This window comes from Aquarana catesbeiana, linkage group LG03 (assembly GCF_042186555.1).
Source record: "Aquarana catesbeiana isolate 2022-GZ linkage group LG03, ASM4218655v1, whole genome shotgun sequence".
In the NCBI taxonomy this organism is placed as follows: Eukaryota; Metazoa; Chordata; class Amphibia; order Anura; family Ranidae; genus Aquarana; species Aquarana catesbeiana.
This window is the reverse complement of record NC_133326.1, coordinates 678,882,079-678,900,703: the sequence shown is the minus strand read 5'-3', so window position 1 is coordinate 678,900,703 and position 18,625 is coordinate 678,882,079. Positions and strand designations below refer to the sequence as shown.

Genomic DNA, 18,625 nt, shown 5'->3' with positions numbered 1-18,625 from the left:
AAAGGTCATCAGTAAGTTAATCATGTTCCCTCTTTTATGGTAAGTATTTCATAAAAGTGAACAGATTTAACCCTCTCACCATAGGTGTGCCCACCTCCTGGCAGCTGTCCTCTACAGGTACCATTCCCAGGAGACCGAGTGACCCTGCTTTCTACAAAAATTAAAATAAAAGTCTCTATTCAGACACCTTTACATGCATATACATACCCCTCTAATCCATTTTCTTTGTTTAGGTACAGAATATATCACTCAGCTGGATGAAGTGATGGCTGTTTCTAGAGAAGATGTCATCATCCCGTGTTATTACTCCAAGGACATCTCAGATATTACAAAGGTCACCTGGTATTATGCAGACAGAGAACGTCATTACTGTACTCATACACGCATACAAGAATGGAGTAACGCACATCAATATGGTCGGTACTCTTTGGTCAATTTTACTCAAGACATCTCGCTGCGCATTCGTAATCTTCATGTAACTGATGAGAGAAGTTTTTGCTGTGTCATCTCTACCTCTACCGCAAGAGCAACACTGGAAAGTGAACAATTTACAAGGCTGATTGTTGAAGGTACAAATACAGAACACTATTCTTTCCTTTCCCATCACTTCCTGTCCGGCTGAGAACATTTCCCCAGACAAGAAGTGAGGGGAACTCTTCAACGTGACCGTAGACAGAATACAATTACTTTTCTTTAGTAGAGGAAGGCTAGAACCTCGCTCAGATTTTTCTGTGTTCCTGTTATAGATTTTCCCTCATTCCTAGTCTGGTATCAGCAGGGCTAATCCTAGGGTCACAGACGCCTGGGTGCAGAAATATTTGTGGCGCCCCCACATGGGCGTGGTAATCTTACCAACTCCTCCCCTCTACAAATGTTTCTATAGCAACGACTCAAACACAGAGATGCTCCCCTAAGAACTCTTCGTTATCCTGGGATCCTCCCATGATCTTTTAACAAGAAAATACAGGAAGAGCTTATACTAATGAGACCTGGAGGGGGTCTCTATGATGCACACAGAGAGGGCTACTGTTAGAGAGACTGTTAGAAAGAGCACCCAGACATGATACAGGAGATGGTCAGAGACTGCAATCATAGTACAGTAGATGGTCAAAGACTGCAGAAATAATACGGGAGATGGTCAGAGACTGCAGATATGATACAAGAGACTGTCAGAGACTGCAGACATAGTACAGATAATGGTCAGAGACTGCAGACATGATACAATAGATGGTCAGAGACTGCAGACTTAATACAGGAGATGGTCAGAGACTGCAGAAATGATACAAGAGACGGTCAGAGACTGCAGACATGATACAAGAGACGGTCAGAGACTGCAGAAATAGTACAGAAGATGGTCAGAGACTGCAGAAATAATACAGGAGATAGTCAGAGACTGCAGACATAATACAAGAGATGGTCAGAGACTCCAGACATGATACAAGAGATGGTCAAAGACTGCAGACATGATACAAGAGATGGTCAGAGACTGCAGACACGATACAAGAGACGGTCAGAGACTGAAGACATAATACAGGAGATGGTCAGAGACTGCAGATATAATACAGGAGATGGTCAGAGACTACAGACATAAATACAAGAGACAGTCAGAAACTGCAGACATGATAGAAAAGATGGTCAGAGACTGCAATCATAGTACAGTAGATGGTCAAAGACTGCAGAAATAATACAGGAGATGGTCAGAGACTGCAAACATGATACAAGAGACTGTCAGAGACTGCAGACATAGTACAGAAGATTGTCAGAGACTGCAGACATGATACAAGAGATGGTCAGAGACTGCAGACATAGTACAGAAGATGGTCAGCGACTGCAGACATGATAAAAGAGATGGTCAGAGACTGTAGACATAATACAGGAGATGGTCAGAGACTACAGACATGATACAAGAGATGGTCAGAGACTGCAATCATACTACAGGAAACGGTTAGAGACTGCAGACATAGTACAGCAGATTGTCAGAGACTGCAGACATAATACAGGAGATGGTCAGAGACTGCAGACATAATACAGGAGATGGTCAGAGACTGCAGACATGATACAAGAGATGGTCAGAGACTGTAGACATGATACAAGAGATGGTCAGAGACTGCAGACATGATACAAGAGATGGTCAGAGACTGCAGACATGATACAAGAGATGGCCAGAGACTGCAGGCATGATACAGGAAATGGTCAGAGACTGCAGACATAGTACAGGAGATGATCAGAGACTGCAGACATGATAAAAGAGATGGTCAGAGACTGTAGATTTAATACAGGCAGGGCTTTTTTTGAAGGGGAACTTGGTGGAACTCAGTGCCACCACCTCTGGCTCAGACCCTTGGGGGGGCCTGCTCACCACAATCACTTGTAAACACAGAAGTCCGGTTTCTGTGTTTACAAGTGACAGATCTGCACTCTGTGTGTAACCCCCCTGAATGCTGCACTCTGTATGTAATGCAATCCTGGTATTTAATGCCCCTTTAAGACCCTCCTACTGTTTGTGAAATTTGACTGACCACACCCACTATTTGATGTGATTTGGAGGGTGTGTGTGGGTGGAGGGGTTTTGGGGGGTCATGGTTGAGTTCCAGCACCTATAGTTTGAGAAAAAATGCCCTGAATAGAGGAGATGGTCAGAGACCACAGACACGATACAAGAGATGGTCAGAGACTGTAGACATGATACAAGAGACGGTCAGAGACTGCAGACATGGTACAGAAGATGGTCAGAGACTGCAGACATGATAGAAGAGATGGTCAGAGACTGCAGACATGGTACAGAAGATGGTCAGAGACTGCAGACATGATACAAGAGATGGTCAGAGACTGTAGACATGATACAAGAGACGGTCAGAGACGGCAGACATGGTACAGAAGATGGTCAGAGACTGCAGACATGATAGAAGAGATGGTCAGAGACTGTAGACATGATACAAGACGGTCAGAGACTGCAATCATACTACAGGAAACGGTCAGAGACTGCAGACATGATACAAGAGATGGTCAGAGACTGTAGACATAATACAGGAGATGGTCAGAGACTACAGACATGATACAAGAGATGGTAAGAGACTGCAATCATACTACAGGAAACGGTTAGAGACTGCAGACATAGTACAGGAGATGGTCAGAGACTACAGACATAATACAGGAGATGGTCAGAGACTGCAGACATAATACAGGAGATGGTCAGAGACTGCAGACATGATACAAGAGATGGTCAGAGACTGTAGAAATGATACAAGAGATGGTCAGAGACTGCAGACATGATACAAGAGATGGTCAGAGACTGCAGACATGATACAAGAGATGGTCAGAGACTGTAGACATGATACAAGAGACGGTCAGACGGCAGACATGGTACAGAAGATGGTCAGAGACTGCAGACATGATAGAAGAGATGGTCAGAGACTGTAGACATGATACAAGACGGCGGTCAGAGACTGCAATCATACTACAGGAAACGGTCAGAGACTGCAGACATGATACAAGAGATGGTCTGAGACTGTAGACATAATACAGGAGATGGTCAGAGACTACAGACATGATACAAGAGATGGTCAGAGACTGCAATCATACTACAGAAAACGGTTAGAGACTGCAGACATAGTACAGGAGATGGTCAGAGACTGCAGACATAATACAGGAGATGGTCAGAGACTGCAGACATAATACAGGAGATGGTCAGAGACTGCAGACATAATATAGGAGATGGTCAGAGACTGCAGACATGATACAAGAGATGGTCAGAGACTGTAGAAATGATACAAGTGATGGTCAGAGACTGCAGACATGATACAAGAGATGGTCAGAGACTGCAGACATGATACAAGAGATGGCCAGAGACTGCAGGCATGATACAGGAGATGGTCAGAGACTGCAGACATAGTACAGGAGATGATCAGAGACTGCAGACATGATAAAAGAGATGGTCAGAGACTGTAGATATAATACAGGCAGGGCTTTTTTTGAAGGGGAACTTGGTGGAACTCAGTTCCACCACCTCTGGCTTAGACCCTTGGGGGGGCCTGCTCACCACAACCACTTGTAAACACAGAAGTCCGGTTTCTGTGTTTACAAGTGACAGATCTGCACTCTTTGTGTAACCCCCCTGAACTCTGCACTCTGTATGTAATGCAATCCTGGTATTTAATGCCCCTTTAAGACCCTCCTACTGTTTGTGAAATTTGACTGACCACACCCACTATTTGATGTGATTTGGGGGGTGTGTGTGGGTGGAGGGGTTTTGGGGGGTCGTGGTTGAGTTCCAGCACCTATAGTTTGAGAAAAAATGCCCTGAATAGAGGAGATGGTCAGAGACCACAGACATGATACAAGAGATGGTCAGAGACTGTAGACATGATACAAGAGACAGTCAGAGACTGCAGACATGGTACAGAAGATGGTCAGAGACTGCAGACATGATAGAAGAGATGGTCAGAGACTGTAGACATGATACAAGAGACAGTCAGAGACTGCAGACATGGTACAGAGGATGGTCAGAGACTGCAGACATGATACAAGAGATGGTCAGAGACTGTAGACATGATACAAGAGACGGTCAGAGACTGCAGACATGGTACAGAAGATGGTCAGAGACTGCAGACATGATAGAAGAGATGGTCAGAGACTGTAGACATGATACAAGACGGTCAGAGACTGCAATCATACTACAGGAAACGGTCAGAGACTGCAGACATGGTGCAAGAGATGGTCAGAGACTGCAGACATAATACAGGAGATGGTCAGAGACTGCAGACATAATGCAGGAGATGGTCAGAGACTGCAGACATGATACAAGAGATGGTCAGAGACTGTAGACATGATACAAGAGATGGACAGAGACTGCAGACATGATACAAGAGATGGTCAGAGACTGCAAACATGATACAAGAGATGGCCAGAGATTGCAGGCATGATACAGGAGATGGTCAGAGACTGCAGACATAGTACAGGAGATGATCAGAGACTGCAGACATGATAGAAGAGATGGTTAGAGACTGTAGACATGATACAAGACGGTCAGAGACTGCAATCATACTACAGGAAACAGTCAGAGACTGCAGACATAGTAGAGGAGATGGTCAGAGACTGCAGACATAATACAGGAGATGTCAGAGACTACAGACATGATACAAGAGACAGTCAGAGACTGCAGACATAGTACAGAAGATGGTCAGAGACTGCAGACATGATACAAGAGATTATCAGAGATTGCAGACATGATACAAGTGATGGTCAGAGACTGCAATCATACTACAGGAAACGGTCAGAGACTGCAGACGTGGTACAGAAGATGGTCAGAGACTGCAGACATGATACAAGAGAAGGTCATAGACTGCAGACATGATACAAGAGATGGTCAGAGACTGCAGACATGATACAGGAGATGGTCAGAGATTGCAGACATGATACAAGAGACGGTCAGAGACTGCAGACATAATACAGGAGATGGTCAGAAACTGTAGGCACGATACAAGAGATGGTCAGAGACTCTAGATATAATACAGGCAGGGCTTTTTTTGAGGGGGAACTTGGTAGAACTCAGTTCCACCACCTCTGGCTCAGACCCTTGGGGAGGCCTGCTCACCACAATCACTTGTAAACACAGAAGTCCGGTTTCTGTGCTTACAAGTGACAGATCTACACTCTGTATGTAACCCCCCTGAACTCTGCACTCTGTATGTAATGCAATCCTGGTATTTAATGCCCCTTTAAGACCCTCCTACTGTTCTTGAAATTTGACTGACCACACCCACTATTTGATGTGATTTGGAGGGTGTGTGTGGGTGGAGGGGTTTTGGGGGGTCGTGGTTGACTTCCAGCACCTATTGTTTGAGAAAAAATACCCTGAATACAGGAGATGGTCAGAGACCAGACATGATACAAGAGATGGTCAGAGACCACAGACATGATAGAAGAGATGGTCAGGGACTGCAGACATGATACAGGAGATGGTCAGAGACTGCGGACATGATACAGGAGACGGTCAGAGACTACAGACATGATACAAGAGATGGTCAGAGACTGCAGACATGATACAGGAGATGGTCAGAGACTGCGGACATGATACAAGAGACGGTCAGAGACTACAGACATGATACAAGAGACGGTCAGAGACTGCAGACATGATACAAGAGATATAATACAATAGCGAAGCTCCGCGCTTAGGAGAGAAAAGAAGGTGTGCAGCCTCCCCTAATAAGCCCCCTAAAGGGCTAATCAATGTAACGTGAATGAACAATGGGGTGAATGGCGCTCCCTATTTAAGTGAAATGAATGTGTAAACTAGGTGCAAAACATCCACTGTGATGCACTATAAGTGATAGCTCTAACAAATAAAAATAAAAATACTACAACATAACATATAAAATTGATACCACTCAATTGTAGTATTAAACATAAAGGCATTGGTGTGCCAATCTGTGCCACATGTGTAACATATCAAATTCAATATGATAAACATAACATTAATCAAAGTCCAGAAGTTAATCCAAAAAAAGATCCAAAAAATATTAGTGAAAAAAAAATATATATTAAACGCTGAAAAATTGAAAACAAGAGTTTTTCAGAAATAAAAATTTGATTGCAACCAGGTTTGTGTGCAAAAAGGTTTTGCTATATGCAGTTCAAACTGGTGGTGACTCTTGTGCTCAAATCAACCGGTGACTGTGGTGACTCTTGTGCTCAAATCAACCGGTGACTTCTGTGCTCCCCTATGGTTCCCCACTCACCAGCTTCCCATACCCCTACTGGGGTAACAGGCATTAGGGACATCAGAGGTGGTCTTAGTGAATGGTCTCCTGTGGTCCCTCTGAATTGTCCAATTACCACTGAAGCCGGACGTCCGGAGTGATCAGTCATGCAGCCCAGCCTCTCCTGAAGCCTGACTGGAAATCTCATGGGATGTTACCAAGACAGTCCCAGCTGTTACTGCTCAGAGCTACTGCATCAGAGGAGAAAGAGCATGTGAGGGGGTTTGAATCAAGAGAAAGAACTCACTCCTGAGATGGTGAACAGTAACAGCCAAGTGCATTCTTCCCAGGTAAAATGTTGGGAGGGGGCCCCCTACCTCAAGGTAGGGGGCCTATAGCATACTCCCAGTATTACTTTCCCCTTAGTTTCATCCCTTTGGAGCTCTATCCATAAGGATTCCACCTCCTTCCTAGCTCACATTCACTCGTACATTATTCTTTATATACAGGTATACCCCTTCCCTTTTCTTACCCTCTCTATCCCTGTAATAAAGGGAATACCCTTAAATGGCTGCCAAGCCAATTATAAGAGCTGTTGAACCAAGTCTCTGAAATTCCCACAAAATCGAAATCCTCCTCATACAACACTATGTCTAGTTCTCACATCTTATCCGCCAGGCTCCTGGCATTGGTGAACATGCCACTCAGTTTAGACCAGTCTCATACCATCCTCTTATTGGGTGTTCCGAGATTGCAAATAGGACTTGTTACTATACTTACCTCAGGTTTATGTGCTTTAGTCAACCTAATACTAATGCCCCCAATACTACCCTCTGGAATATGCTCCGCTCTGACTATCTCTACCTCTGGACTCTCCCCTCCTGTCGCCTAGTTTAAAAGTCCCTCTAACTTTTTGGCCATCTTCCGGGAGATCTGCACCCTCCTCATTTAGATGCAGTCTGTCCCTTCTATAGAACTGGTGACCAACTAAGAAGTCGGCCCAGTTCTCCAGGAATCCAAACCCCTTCTTACTACACCAGCTCCTCAGCTATTTGTTTACTCCCCTAATCTCCCTCTGCCTTTCTGGTGTGGCTCGAGGTACCGGTAGTATTCCTGAGAATACTACCTTGAAGGTCCTTTTTAGTCAATTTAGCTCCTAAGTCCCTAAAATCGTTCTTTAGGACACTCCATCTGCCTCTGACTTTGTCATTGGTGCCAACGTGCACCATGACAGCCGGGTCTTCTCCAGCCCCTCCCAGTAATCTGTCCACCAGATCCGATATGTGCCGAACCCGAGCGCCCGGTAGACACACTTACAGTTCGACGCTTCAGGTCTTTATAACAGATTGCCCTATCTGTCCTAAGAATTGAGTCCCCTACCACCAGAATCTGTCTTTCCTTTCCTTTAGCTTCCCCCCCACTCTCACTGGAGGAGTTCTTCCCCTGGCAGCTAGGAGAGTCCCTCAGCCTCAGAAGTGCTGGTCCCTGACTGGTTTCACCAATTTCACTCAATTGAGCGTACTTATTGGGGTGTTCCAGCCCAGGATCGGCCTCCCTGGCACTTTCCTCTGTAACCTTCCTAACTGTCACCCATCTACTCTTTTCTAGTGCCTGCACCTCCTTGTCTCCATCCGCCTCTGTGCTGGCCCCAGCGGGACCTTCCGGGTACGTTCCCGGCTCTCCTTTAATATTCAGAACCTGGGCTTCCAGGGAAACAATGTGCTGCACAGCAGTATTCGCCCTCAATCAGATGATCAAGGATACATGCCGCAAGATGTACACCGAGTCACATCTCCGCACCCGCCGGGTATCGTACCTACTAATTTAATGAGGATTATACCCTGTCCAAATAAGTAACAACTAGCTTCCTGACACTAATACTCAACAATACACAGGTACTCACAGCCCACTTGCAGTCCACGTGCAATCGCAGCCCAAGTGTACTCGCAGCCCACATGTACTCACGGTCCACGTGCACTCGCAGCACACATGTACATACAGCCCACGTGCATTCGCAGCCCACGTGCACTCCCAGCCCACGTGCACTTACAATACTAAGATACTAACAATACTCAGGCACTAACGATCTACTCAGATACACAATACACAGGTACTCTCAATACACAGGTACACCCAATACTCAGGTGCCCACAATACTCAGGTACTCCCAATACTCAGATACACACAATACTCATTTACTCACAATACCCAGGAACTCACAATACCCAGGAACTCACAATACCCAGGAACTCACAATACTCAGGAACACACGATACTCAGGAACACACGATACTCAGGAACACACGATACTCAGGAACACACGATACTCAGGAACACACAATACTCATTTACTCACAATACTCATTTACTCACAATAAATACCCAGGTACTCACAATACCCAGGTGCCCACAATACCCAGGTGCCCACAATACTCAAGTACTCACATACACCGTCAGTCAGGTTTTGATGTTTGTGTCTGTGTCGCTCTGCACAGCCTCCCCTTGTAATCTGACACTAGCAGTCAGTCACCTTCAGTGCCGCCACTTCACTGATCAGCCTCACACTCTCCCTCCTGTGGTCTGCACTTCACTTACCCACCGCCTCTCCCTGCCAGCCTTCCACTTCCCGGTCCCACTGGATGTCCTCCCACCTTCTCTGTCCCCATCTGTGGAGTGATACTGCCCTCAGTACACCCGCTCCCGCACCACGATGTCCTGCTCTGCCATCGCTGTAGGTCCCTGGGTCACCCGCTGGCGCTCTCGGTCGTGAGGGGGTCCGGTCCAGTCGTGGGGGTCCATCTGCCACACTGCTGCTCTCGGGGGGTAGGGGGGTCCAGTCTAGTCCTCTGCTCCCTGCTCACACTCCCTCTCACTCCACGCTGTCCCAGCATTGACTTCCACGCCAAAAACCCTGCAACAGCACCACCTACAGGCACCAGACACTGTCTGGACATACTATTGCTGTACTATTTATTTATTTTTTAAATTGGGGATATTTATTATAGCAAAAAGTAAAAAATATTGTAAAAGGGGCCTTAAACTAGGACTGGATTTTGCTGGTTCACGTATCTAGATGTTTTATTTCTTCAACTTTATCTTCTAGAATATCAATCATCCTGGAATCAGCCAACTAATAATATCACATCACAAGAAGGAAAGTCAGTGATCCTTTCTTGCTCCTACACCCTTCCTAGTGGTCGGTATACAGAGATAGATGTTGTGCGGGTCAATGTATACTGGAGAGTGGGAAATGTAACCGGACCGTACGCCTACCACCCCTACCGGGAAATGGTTCACTCTACATATAGACATCGGACATCCATAACAGGGATGACTAATCTAATGATAATGAATGTGACGAAGGCAGATAATACTTCATTTCACTGCTTTATGGTGGTCAAACAGTGTGCAGGTGACTACCGATATGATGATAATATTCAGTATGGAGGAGGAACCAGACTAATCATCAAAGGTAAAGTTATTGGGTTTTTAGCTCTATATTTATCATATATTATCACTATATGTCTGGTGACAGGAATTAAAGCTGAACTCCAGGATCCTGACTACTTTCCACTCCCAGCTCTAATGTGTCATGACCAAGTGCTACACAAAAAGGAGCAGTGACATCAAGCCCTCACTGTTCCATCCAAAAACCACATGGTGGAGCAGGGGGTGGACTCACAACTTATCGGATCCCCAGGCAATAGGAGATCATGGGGCCCCCTGTGTCCTCGCCCACACCCAAGTCACACCCACACAAAGGGAAATAACTGGACCCAATCTTTTGTGGCTCTCACTGCAGCAGCTAGAGCAGGAGATGTCGGCTTTCAGCTGCTGCAGTGAGAGCCACAAAAGATTGGTTCCAGTTTCTTCCCCCACCTGCTGCACTGATCACCTGCTCTAGCCACACACCATCCCCCAGTGGGAGGAGGAGGGGGGGGGGAGAACTGCAAGGGACCCCCATGCACCTGGGCTCAAAAAGAAAGGAGAGAAGTAATGCAGGGAAAATTGGGTGTGGCCAGATTTCAATAACAAATATGAGGGACGTATGGGGCATAGTTAGACAAAGCCCAGCCCAAGCAACAGTCCCACAGACACATATAAACCTCAGCACAATCAGTAAAAAAATGACTTTTTATACAGAACACTCTCTACAGAACAAGGACTGATTCTATATACAAGGACCATCTCTAATGAACAAGGACTGTCTTTACTTTATATAACAATCTCTATAGAACAATGACCATCTCTATTTAACAAGGATCATCTCTATATAACCTGGACCATCTCTACAGAACAAGGACTGTCTATATAACAAGGACCATCTGTATATAACAGGGACCATCTCTATATAACAACAAGGACCAACTGTATATAACCGGGACCATTTCTATATAACTAGGACTGTCTATATAACCGGGACCCTCTCTATATAACCGGGACCCTCTCTATATAACCAGGACCATCTCTATATAACCAGGACCATCTCTATATAACAAGGACTATCCTTACCAAACAGGGATTAAACTATGAACTTGGTTTGACACTTTCAGTCTGGGGCGTGCGTACACCCTGCTGGTGACCCACTCCCGTTTGGACACAGCAGAAGCCAATCAGTGGATCCAATGTCCAGCGGGACCTGCCGACTGTTCATGGGAGAGGCAGAGCAGCACTCTGCTAGTAGGGGAGACAGAAATTCTGGGTTTCTCCTAAGCAGGAACACGGATCTCTGTCTTCACACAGCCAAAGCATCCCCTATACAGTTAGTAAGAACTCCCAGGAAGCACATTTAACCCTTTGATTGCCCCTGATGTCCCCACCTTTACTGTAATAATGTCACTGGTCCCCAAAAAAGTGTTACTTAGTGTCATATTTGTCCACTGCAATGTCGCAGTCCCAGTATAAGTCGCTGATCACCGCCATTACTAATAAAAAATAAAAAGTCCATAAATTTATCTCATAGTTTGTATACACTATAACTTTTGCGCAAACCAATCAATAAACGCTTATTGAGATTTTTTTTTACCAAAAACATGTAGCCGAATACATATTGGCCTATATTTATGTTTTATAGCAGAAAGTAAAAAATATCGTTTTTTTTTCAAAATTTTTGGTCTTTTTTTGTTTATAGCACAAAAACGAAAAAACGCAGAGGTGATCAAATACCACCAAAAGAACGCTCTATTTTTGGGGAAAAAAGACATCAATTTTATTTGGTTACAGGGTCGCACGACCGCGCAATTGTCAGTTAAATTAACACAGTGCCGTATCGCAAAAAATGGTCATTAAGGGGGGGTAAAACCTTCTAGGGCTGAAGTGGTTAAACGGGGACCTGGAAAAAGCCATACACAGTAGTGGGTGAAGGAGAGGAACTGGTGTCCAGGTCAGGGACTGTCTATCTATTAGGGTCTCTGTGTACTGTGACATGCTGTGTATACAGTGGGGGAGGGGTATCTTAGCATGCAGCCAGTGTTCTCCCATGTCTCAGTGTAGCACACACAGGCAGTAGACATGTATAGTAGACATGTACAAACACACACTGACAGGTGAGCAACCTCCCTCCCCTCCTAAGAATCTGTTCATGGTCCCCTCACCTCCCTTCACAGCCTGAGCCAGGTATGATTCTTCCAGCACGGCCACACATTCCAAGCAGGCAGGTTAGGTAGAGGGGGGAAGTGGAGAAAGTGAGTGAGAAAGTAGGAAACTGCACACTGAACACACATTGCTGGCTTCATTGTCTCACACCTCTCTATAGACACAGTGCACTTGCATACCTCCTAACAGTCCCGAATTGGGCGGGACTGTCCCGCATTTATACCTTTGTCCCGCTGTACAAGGACTTTGTCCCGCATCACTCCATCTATTATTATATAGTAACTTCCAGTGCAAGTGTGAATGTCAAGCACAGCCATTGATTGGTCAGAAACCCCACTGGGTGTGCTCTGTACAGCTGCAGATGTCAAATTCAAGCCGTGATGTCGGGGGATGGGCAGGACTGCTACTCATACCCACCCCTTTGTCAAGATATCAGCCTGTGTGTACACATTGCTGACCAGGTTTTTTTTCAGCTAAGTGGAAGCCCTTCACTCACAGCATGGCTTCTGAAATTAAAAGTAACAGCTCTCCCCCATGGCTGCTATAGCAGCCTCTCTGCTCTGCACTGAGAGCTGGGGCAAGAGCTGGTCTGTGAGTGAGCTTTGGGGAAGGAGAGTGCAGAGGAGAGGTGTTGTGTTTTATATGTGTGTGTGTGTGTGTTTTGTATCTGTGTGGTTTTGTATGTGTGTGTGTGTGTGTGTGTGTTTGGTTTTGTATGTGTGTTTTGAATGTGTGTGGTTTTGTGTGTGTGTGTGGCTTTGTATGTGTGTGGTTTTGTATGTGTGGAGGTTATAGCTCAGGATAGGTGCAATAGTGAGATGTCAATAGATGAATGGACTCTGTACCTAGCGCTTTCTTGAACCCTGTGCATAACTTACTCCAGAACCCACCTTTCTGTACTTAACTCACTCCAGAACCCTGCACTCTGTACGTAACCCACTTTAGAACCCTGCACTCTGTACTTAACTCACTCCAGAACCCTGCACTCTGTACGTGATGCACTCCAGAACCCTGCACTCTGTACGTAACGCACTCCAGAACCCTGCACTCTGTACGTAACTCACTCCAGAACCATGCACTCTGTGGCTAGCACTCTTCTGCACTATGTACATAATGCACTACAAAACCCTGCACCCTGTGCATAACATATGTTAGTGCCATGCACTTTGTATATAGCACACTCTAGAACCCACCTTCCTGTACATAATGTACTCCAGAACCTTGCACTCTGTAGCTAGCACTCTCCTAAACTCTGTACCCATTAAGCCCCTCCCACTGTTAAGAGTTTGGCCACACCCATTTTTACCGTGGTGCATGTACCACGCTACCAGTCACTTTCTACCTTAAGTGTCCCTCATTCTGAAGTTCAAAAGTCGGGAGGTATGCACTTGATCCCTCACTCTGACAATCTTATGTGTCCTCTATGGAGAGGGCAGAGGCTGGCCATTTCCCCCCTTCCTTACACTCATTGTGTGATCATGACATTGCTGCTGCCAGCTGCTCCAGGGGAATAAGATCTCGGGCAGTGCCCAAATGGTCAGTCCCTGTGGTGGAGGTTTAGTCTAGGTTCTCATCTTTGCAGCTGCGCTTGATGCTTTTTTCTGGCGTGTTTTGCAGTGTATTTTGCACTTTTAAACCCACGTTTTTGCATGAAGTTTTCATGCATTTTGCGTTTTGTGTTTTTTTTTTTCTTTTCTCTTTAAACACACTGTGCATAGCCGGTTGCTAAGGAGTGGGCCAGGAAACCAGCTGCTGCATTCTTAACAACCGGTGAATCATGTAGAAAGAGAATTGCCAGCAAAAAAAATTGGGAAAAAACGACGTGGGGTCCCCCCAAATGCCATGCCAAACCCTTATCAGAGTATGCAGCCCGGGAAGGTCAGGAAAAGAAGGGGACGAGCGAGCATCTCCCCCTCCCACACCATACCAGGTGGCATGCCCCCAACATGGGCGGTGCTTTGGGGCGGGGGGGGGGGGCTCTGCTCCATGGGGGGCATTTTTAAGACTAGGTTTAGCCTGGAATTCTACTTTAAGTTGCACACAAAAAAATTCCAAAGTGAAAATACTCCAAAGCTTTTAACTTTTACCATAAGTAATAGAAAAACCAAAAGTGGGTGATAGCCAGAATGTTCAATATAAGTTGTGTACTTATTAATTTACATAATGCTTTGTGTAGCTGATATATTCTATGAGGGAGGTTTACAAAAACTGGAGCATATAGAATCTAGTGCAGCTGCGCATAGTATTCAGCTTCCAGGTTTTATTGGCAAAGCTTAATTGAACAAGATGAAGATAGAAGCTGATTGGTTACTATGCACAGCGGCACCAGATTCTGTGTGCTCCAGTTTTAGTAGACATGTGCAATTCGTTTAGTTCCAAATTCGTTTTAGGACAAAATTAATTTGTGAAGCATCCGAATGAACAAGACTCTTTTGATGCATGCATACAAAAACAAATTTTTAGAAAGAATGGTAATCCAAAAGAACGAAAATACGAAAGTATGAAAAAGGATTCAACCTACAAGTCTAACGAATCGATTATATTCAGATAATTTTGTTTTTCATATCTTCTATTATAATTAAATTATTAACTATTATTATAGTTTATATTATTTTATTTATTATAAATTATTAAATTATAGGTAAAATAGCTGAAGTCAGTAATTCTTCTATTCAGGTCTCCATAGCAGCTAATTTGGAATAGATTAGATTTACATTTCTACTGGAATTAACTTTCAAATTTGGCTAAAGTAACTGTTCGTGAATGTAACAAATACGAATGCATCCAAAGTTACGGATGATCCGAAATAACAAATGCTGATCATAATGAATGATCTGATAAATAAACGAAAAAAAAAAACAAATGAAACAAAACAAATTTTTTGGTAGTGCACATTTAGTACAGTTCCCCCCATGTGTCATATTATTTTTTGTGAAAGTTGAGTTTGAATATGACCTGAACACATTATACTTGGTTTTACGATATATTCATACATCCAAATTGTTTTACAGAACCATCAGAACCATCAGAACCACCTCCGACGTCCAGTTTTGGTCAAGAATCTTTAGTACTAGCAGCATATGTGGCTGTAAAATTCTTCATCGCTGTCATCCTAGTGGTCCTGGGCTGTGTGTATGGAAGAGCCAAAAACACAAAGAGATCCACCTGATGTAGATAATTTAGCATTTATATAACGATTGTCTAGCAATTGCTTCTTATTTTGTCCTCCTAATATTGCTTTATTGGAAAAAGATAGTGCTTTAATTTGATACCATACTGTCAATAATAAACTTTCATCCTTTTAAAAATATAGAGAAAAAATGGTGAAAATTATGAAAACAAAACAATTCTTTTTACATTTTGACAAAAAAAAAAAAAAAAGAAGCACAGTGTTTTTGTTGTTAAAAATATTTTTTTTTTCATTTGCTGGAATCAAACAAAAGTAAATGTGTCTGTTTTTATGAGAATATAATATATATTGAATTGATTCTAAGAAAAAGAGAAGTATACTGGATACATTTTTTAAATACGATTGCTCCATATGGCTTAAATGTTGATTTGGATCTTTATTTATTTATTTGTTTAATTGTTGGAATAAGCATTCAAAAGTAGCCAGATAAAATAACTTTATGATGGGGATATCTTTTTGTTTTTACTCATGAATGTACCATTTCCCTGCATTTTTATAGGTATTCCGAATATATTAAAATGCGAGTGAGGAGAATGAGAGATTTGACACCTGCTGCTTATCCTTGCTCTAATGGCATGTTATAGATAAATATATGCAAATATAGATGTTAAATGGTATGCGATTTGAACTAATTAGCCATATTGATTCCATATGTGAAGTACTTCATTAAACCTGTATTTAAATGAATGATTGGAATGAAACCTTCAAATGTGTTTCAATGGATCTTAGGAAGGGCGTAAGCTGACTAGCCCGAGACGTAATCCATCCATCCATCCATATCTGAATCTACTCATGTCTGAAACTGTGTAGGCATTTCTTGTCTGTGATATTGCTTGAAAGGATTATACTTGCTTTGTAAATCTCTCCTGAAGATATTGTGAAATAAAGCAAAGAAGTTTTTAAGTGCAGCAACCTCTTGGACTTTTTTTCTATATACAAGGTCGGTGGGAAGACCTGATTGCTGGCACTAAACTGTAAGCAGAGTGCGGCTCTCCTCTACAAGTGAATATATATATATATATATATTTTTTTATTTTATTTTATTTTTTTTAGAAACAGTACTGTGTATCTTAAATTTTTTTATATACTTTGTTAACTGTATATATGTACATATATATATATATATATATATATATATATATATATATATATATATATATATATATACACATATATATATATATATATACCGTATTTATCGGCGTATAACACGCACTTTTTTCCCCTTAAAATCAGGGGAAAGTCGTGGGTGCGTGTTATACGCCGATCCCCGCTATCGCTATGTGAATGTCGGCGATCGCCGCCGACATTTACATAGCGAGTAGTTTCAAATATGGCGCCGCGGACTTCGGAGGGACTCGGCGGTGCTGAACGAGCGCCGCCGAAATCACAGAGCCGAGATACACTTAGTCAGGTGTATTCGGCTCTTTCCGGCGCCGCTCACTGTCACGCCCAGTCCCGCCATTGGACCTGTGTTATGTCCATCAAAGGGCGGGACTGGGCGGGACTGTGAGCGGCGCCGGAAAGAGCCGAGAACCCTCGGCTATGTGTATCTCGGCGGCGTTCGTTCACTTCCGCCGGCGCCGAGTCTCTCCGAAATCCGCGGCGCCATATTTAAAACTACTACAATGTGTATGGCGGCGGCGGCAGGAGGCAGGAGGCATGGACACTAGGCTGCACTGGGGACAAGGCTGCACTGGGGACAAGGCTGCACTGGGGACAAGGCTGCATTGATAAGGCTGCACTGGGGACAAGGCTGCACTGACAAGGCTGCACTGGGGACAAGGCTGCATTGACAAGGCTGCACTGGGGACAAGGCTGCATTGACAAGGCTGCACTGGGGACAAGGCTGCACTGACAAGGCTGCACTGGGGACAAGGCTGCATTGACAAGGCTGCACTGGGGCAAAGCTGCACTGACAAGGCTGCACTGGGGACAAGGCTGCATTGACAAGGCTGCACTGGGGACAAGGCTGCATTGACAAGGCTGCACTGGGGCAAAGCTGCACTGACAAGGCTGCACTGACACTGAAAAGGCTGCAATGACACTAACAAGGCTGCAGATGAACACTGATGAGGCTGCATTGATGGGCATTTTAATGTAAGTTTCTTTTCCTTAAACTTCCCTCCTAAAAGTTTTTTTCCTTAAAATTCTCTCCTAAACTTGGGGTGCGTGTTATACGCCGGCGCGTGTTATACGCCGATAAATACGGTATATATATATATATATATATACATATATATATATATATATATATATATATATATATATATATATATATATATACACATATGTATATATACATATATATATATATATATATATATATATATATATATATATATATATATATATATATTTATATACACACACACATACAGTAGGTTCAAGCATATACAGCATCACCTAAAAAAAACTCTGGATACAGAAAAGGAAATCCTGGTGTATTAATTTACATAGCATCATCTCAAGATTAAAGAGTATCTGTCACGTACCTGGTCAAAGGCCGGAGTGCTAAGAGGGCTCCCCTTGTGGCTGAGTGGGTTGCCAGCTGCGGTAGCTGAGATGATGTACATCAAATGAGGGCCGGGCGAGCAGATTGCACTGCAGGGCAGATGTCATTCAGACATACCAGACAATACTTGGCAGCAGGCTGAGACAGGAAGCAGGGTCAGGAGCCAGGCCAGTAGTCATGCACGGGAAGTCAGCCAGGAGTAGAAGCAAGAAGCAGAATCGTAAACAAGCTTGGGTCATACACAGGTGATCAGGCAGCAGCAGAGAGAGGATAGCAAGCCAGGTTCATACATGGGTAATCAGGCAGCAGCAAAGTCAGTAGAATAAGCTACGGGTCAGAGCCAGGAATGGAGACAAGACAGGTCACAGACATGCTGCATCGGTAACAGGGAATCCAATAATAGCATACATTGGAGCACAGGAACACACGGGGGGGGGGCTGATGATCATCCAGCAACATGTGGACCAGACTACTTGCATTTAATAGGTAACTTGGCGGCAAGATCAGTCACGTATTGTGTGCACATGACTGCATCATTGCGCGCCAAGGTTCGCAGCTGAGTACCCGCACACACAACGGCTGTGCGCATTTTTGTGCAAGTTAGCGTGACACTGTTAAGTGTTGGCA

At 44.1% G+C, this 18,625-nt stretch overlaps 1 protein-coding gene across 1 annotated transcript in view; it reads left to right on the top strand.

The window, feature by feature from the left end:
- LOC141134742 (uncharacterized) overlaps window positions 1-16,371 on the top strand; it is a 29,199-nt gene extending 12,828 nt beyond the window's left edge. Inside the window, exons 3-5 of the mRNA XM_073624179.1 lie at window positions 234-569; window positions 9,802-10,170; window positions 15,305-16,371. Of these exons, the coding sequence (XP_073480280.1) occupies window positions 234-569; window positions 9,802-10,170; window positions 15,305-15,462 (863 nt within the window). The 3' untranslated portion in view covers window positions 15,463-16,371. The remainder of the gene's footprint in view (window positions 1-233; window positions 570-9,801; window positions 10,171-15,304) is intronic.
- The last annotated feature ends 2,254 nt before the right edge of the window (window positions 16,372-18,625 follow it).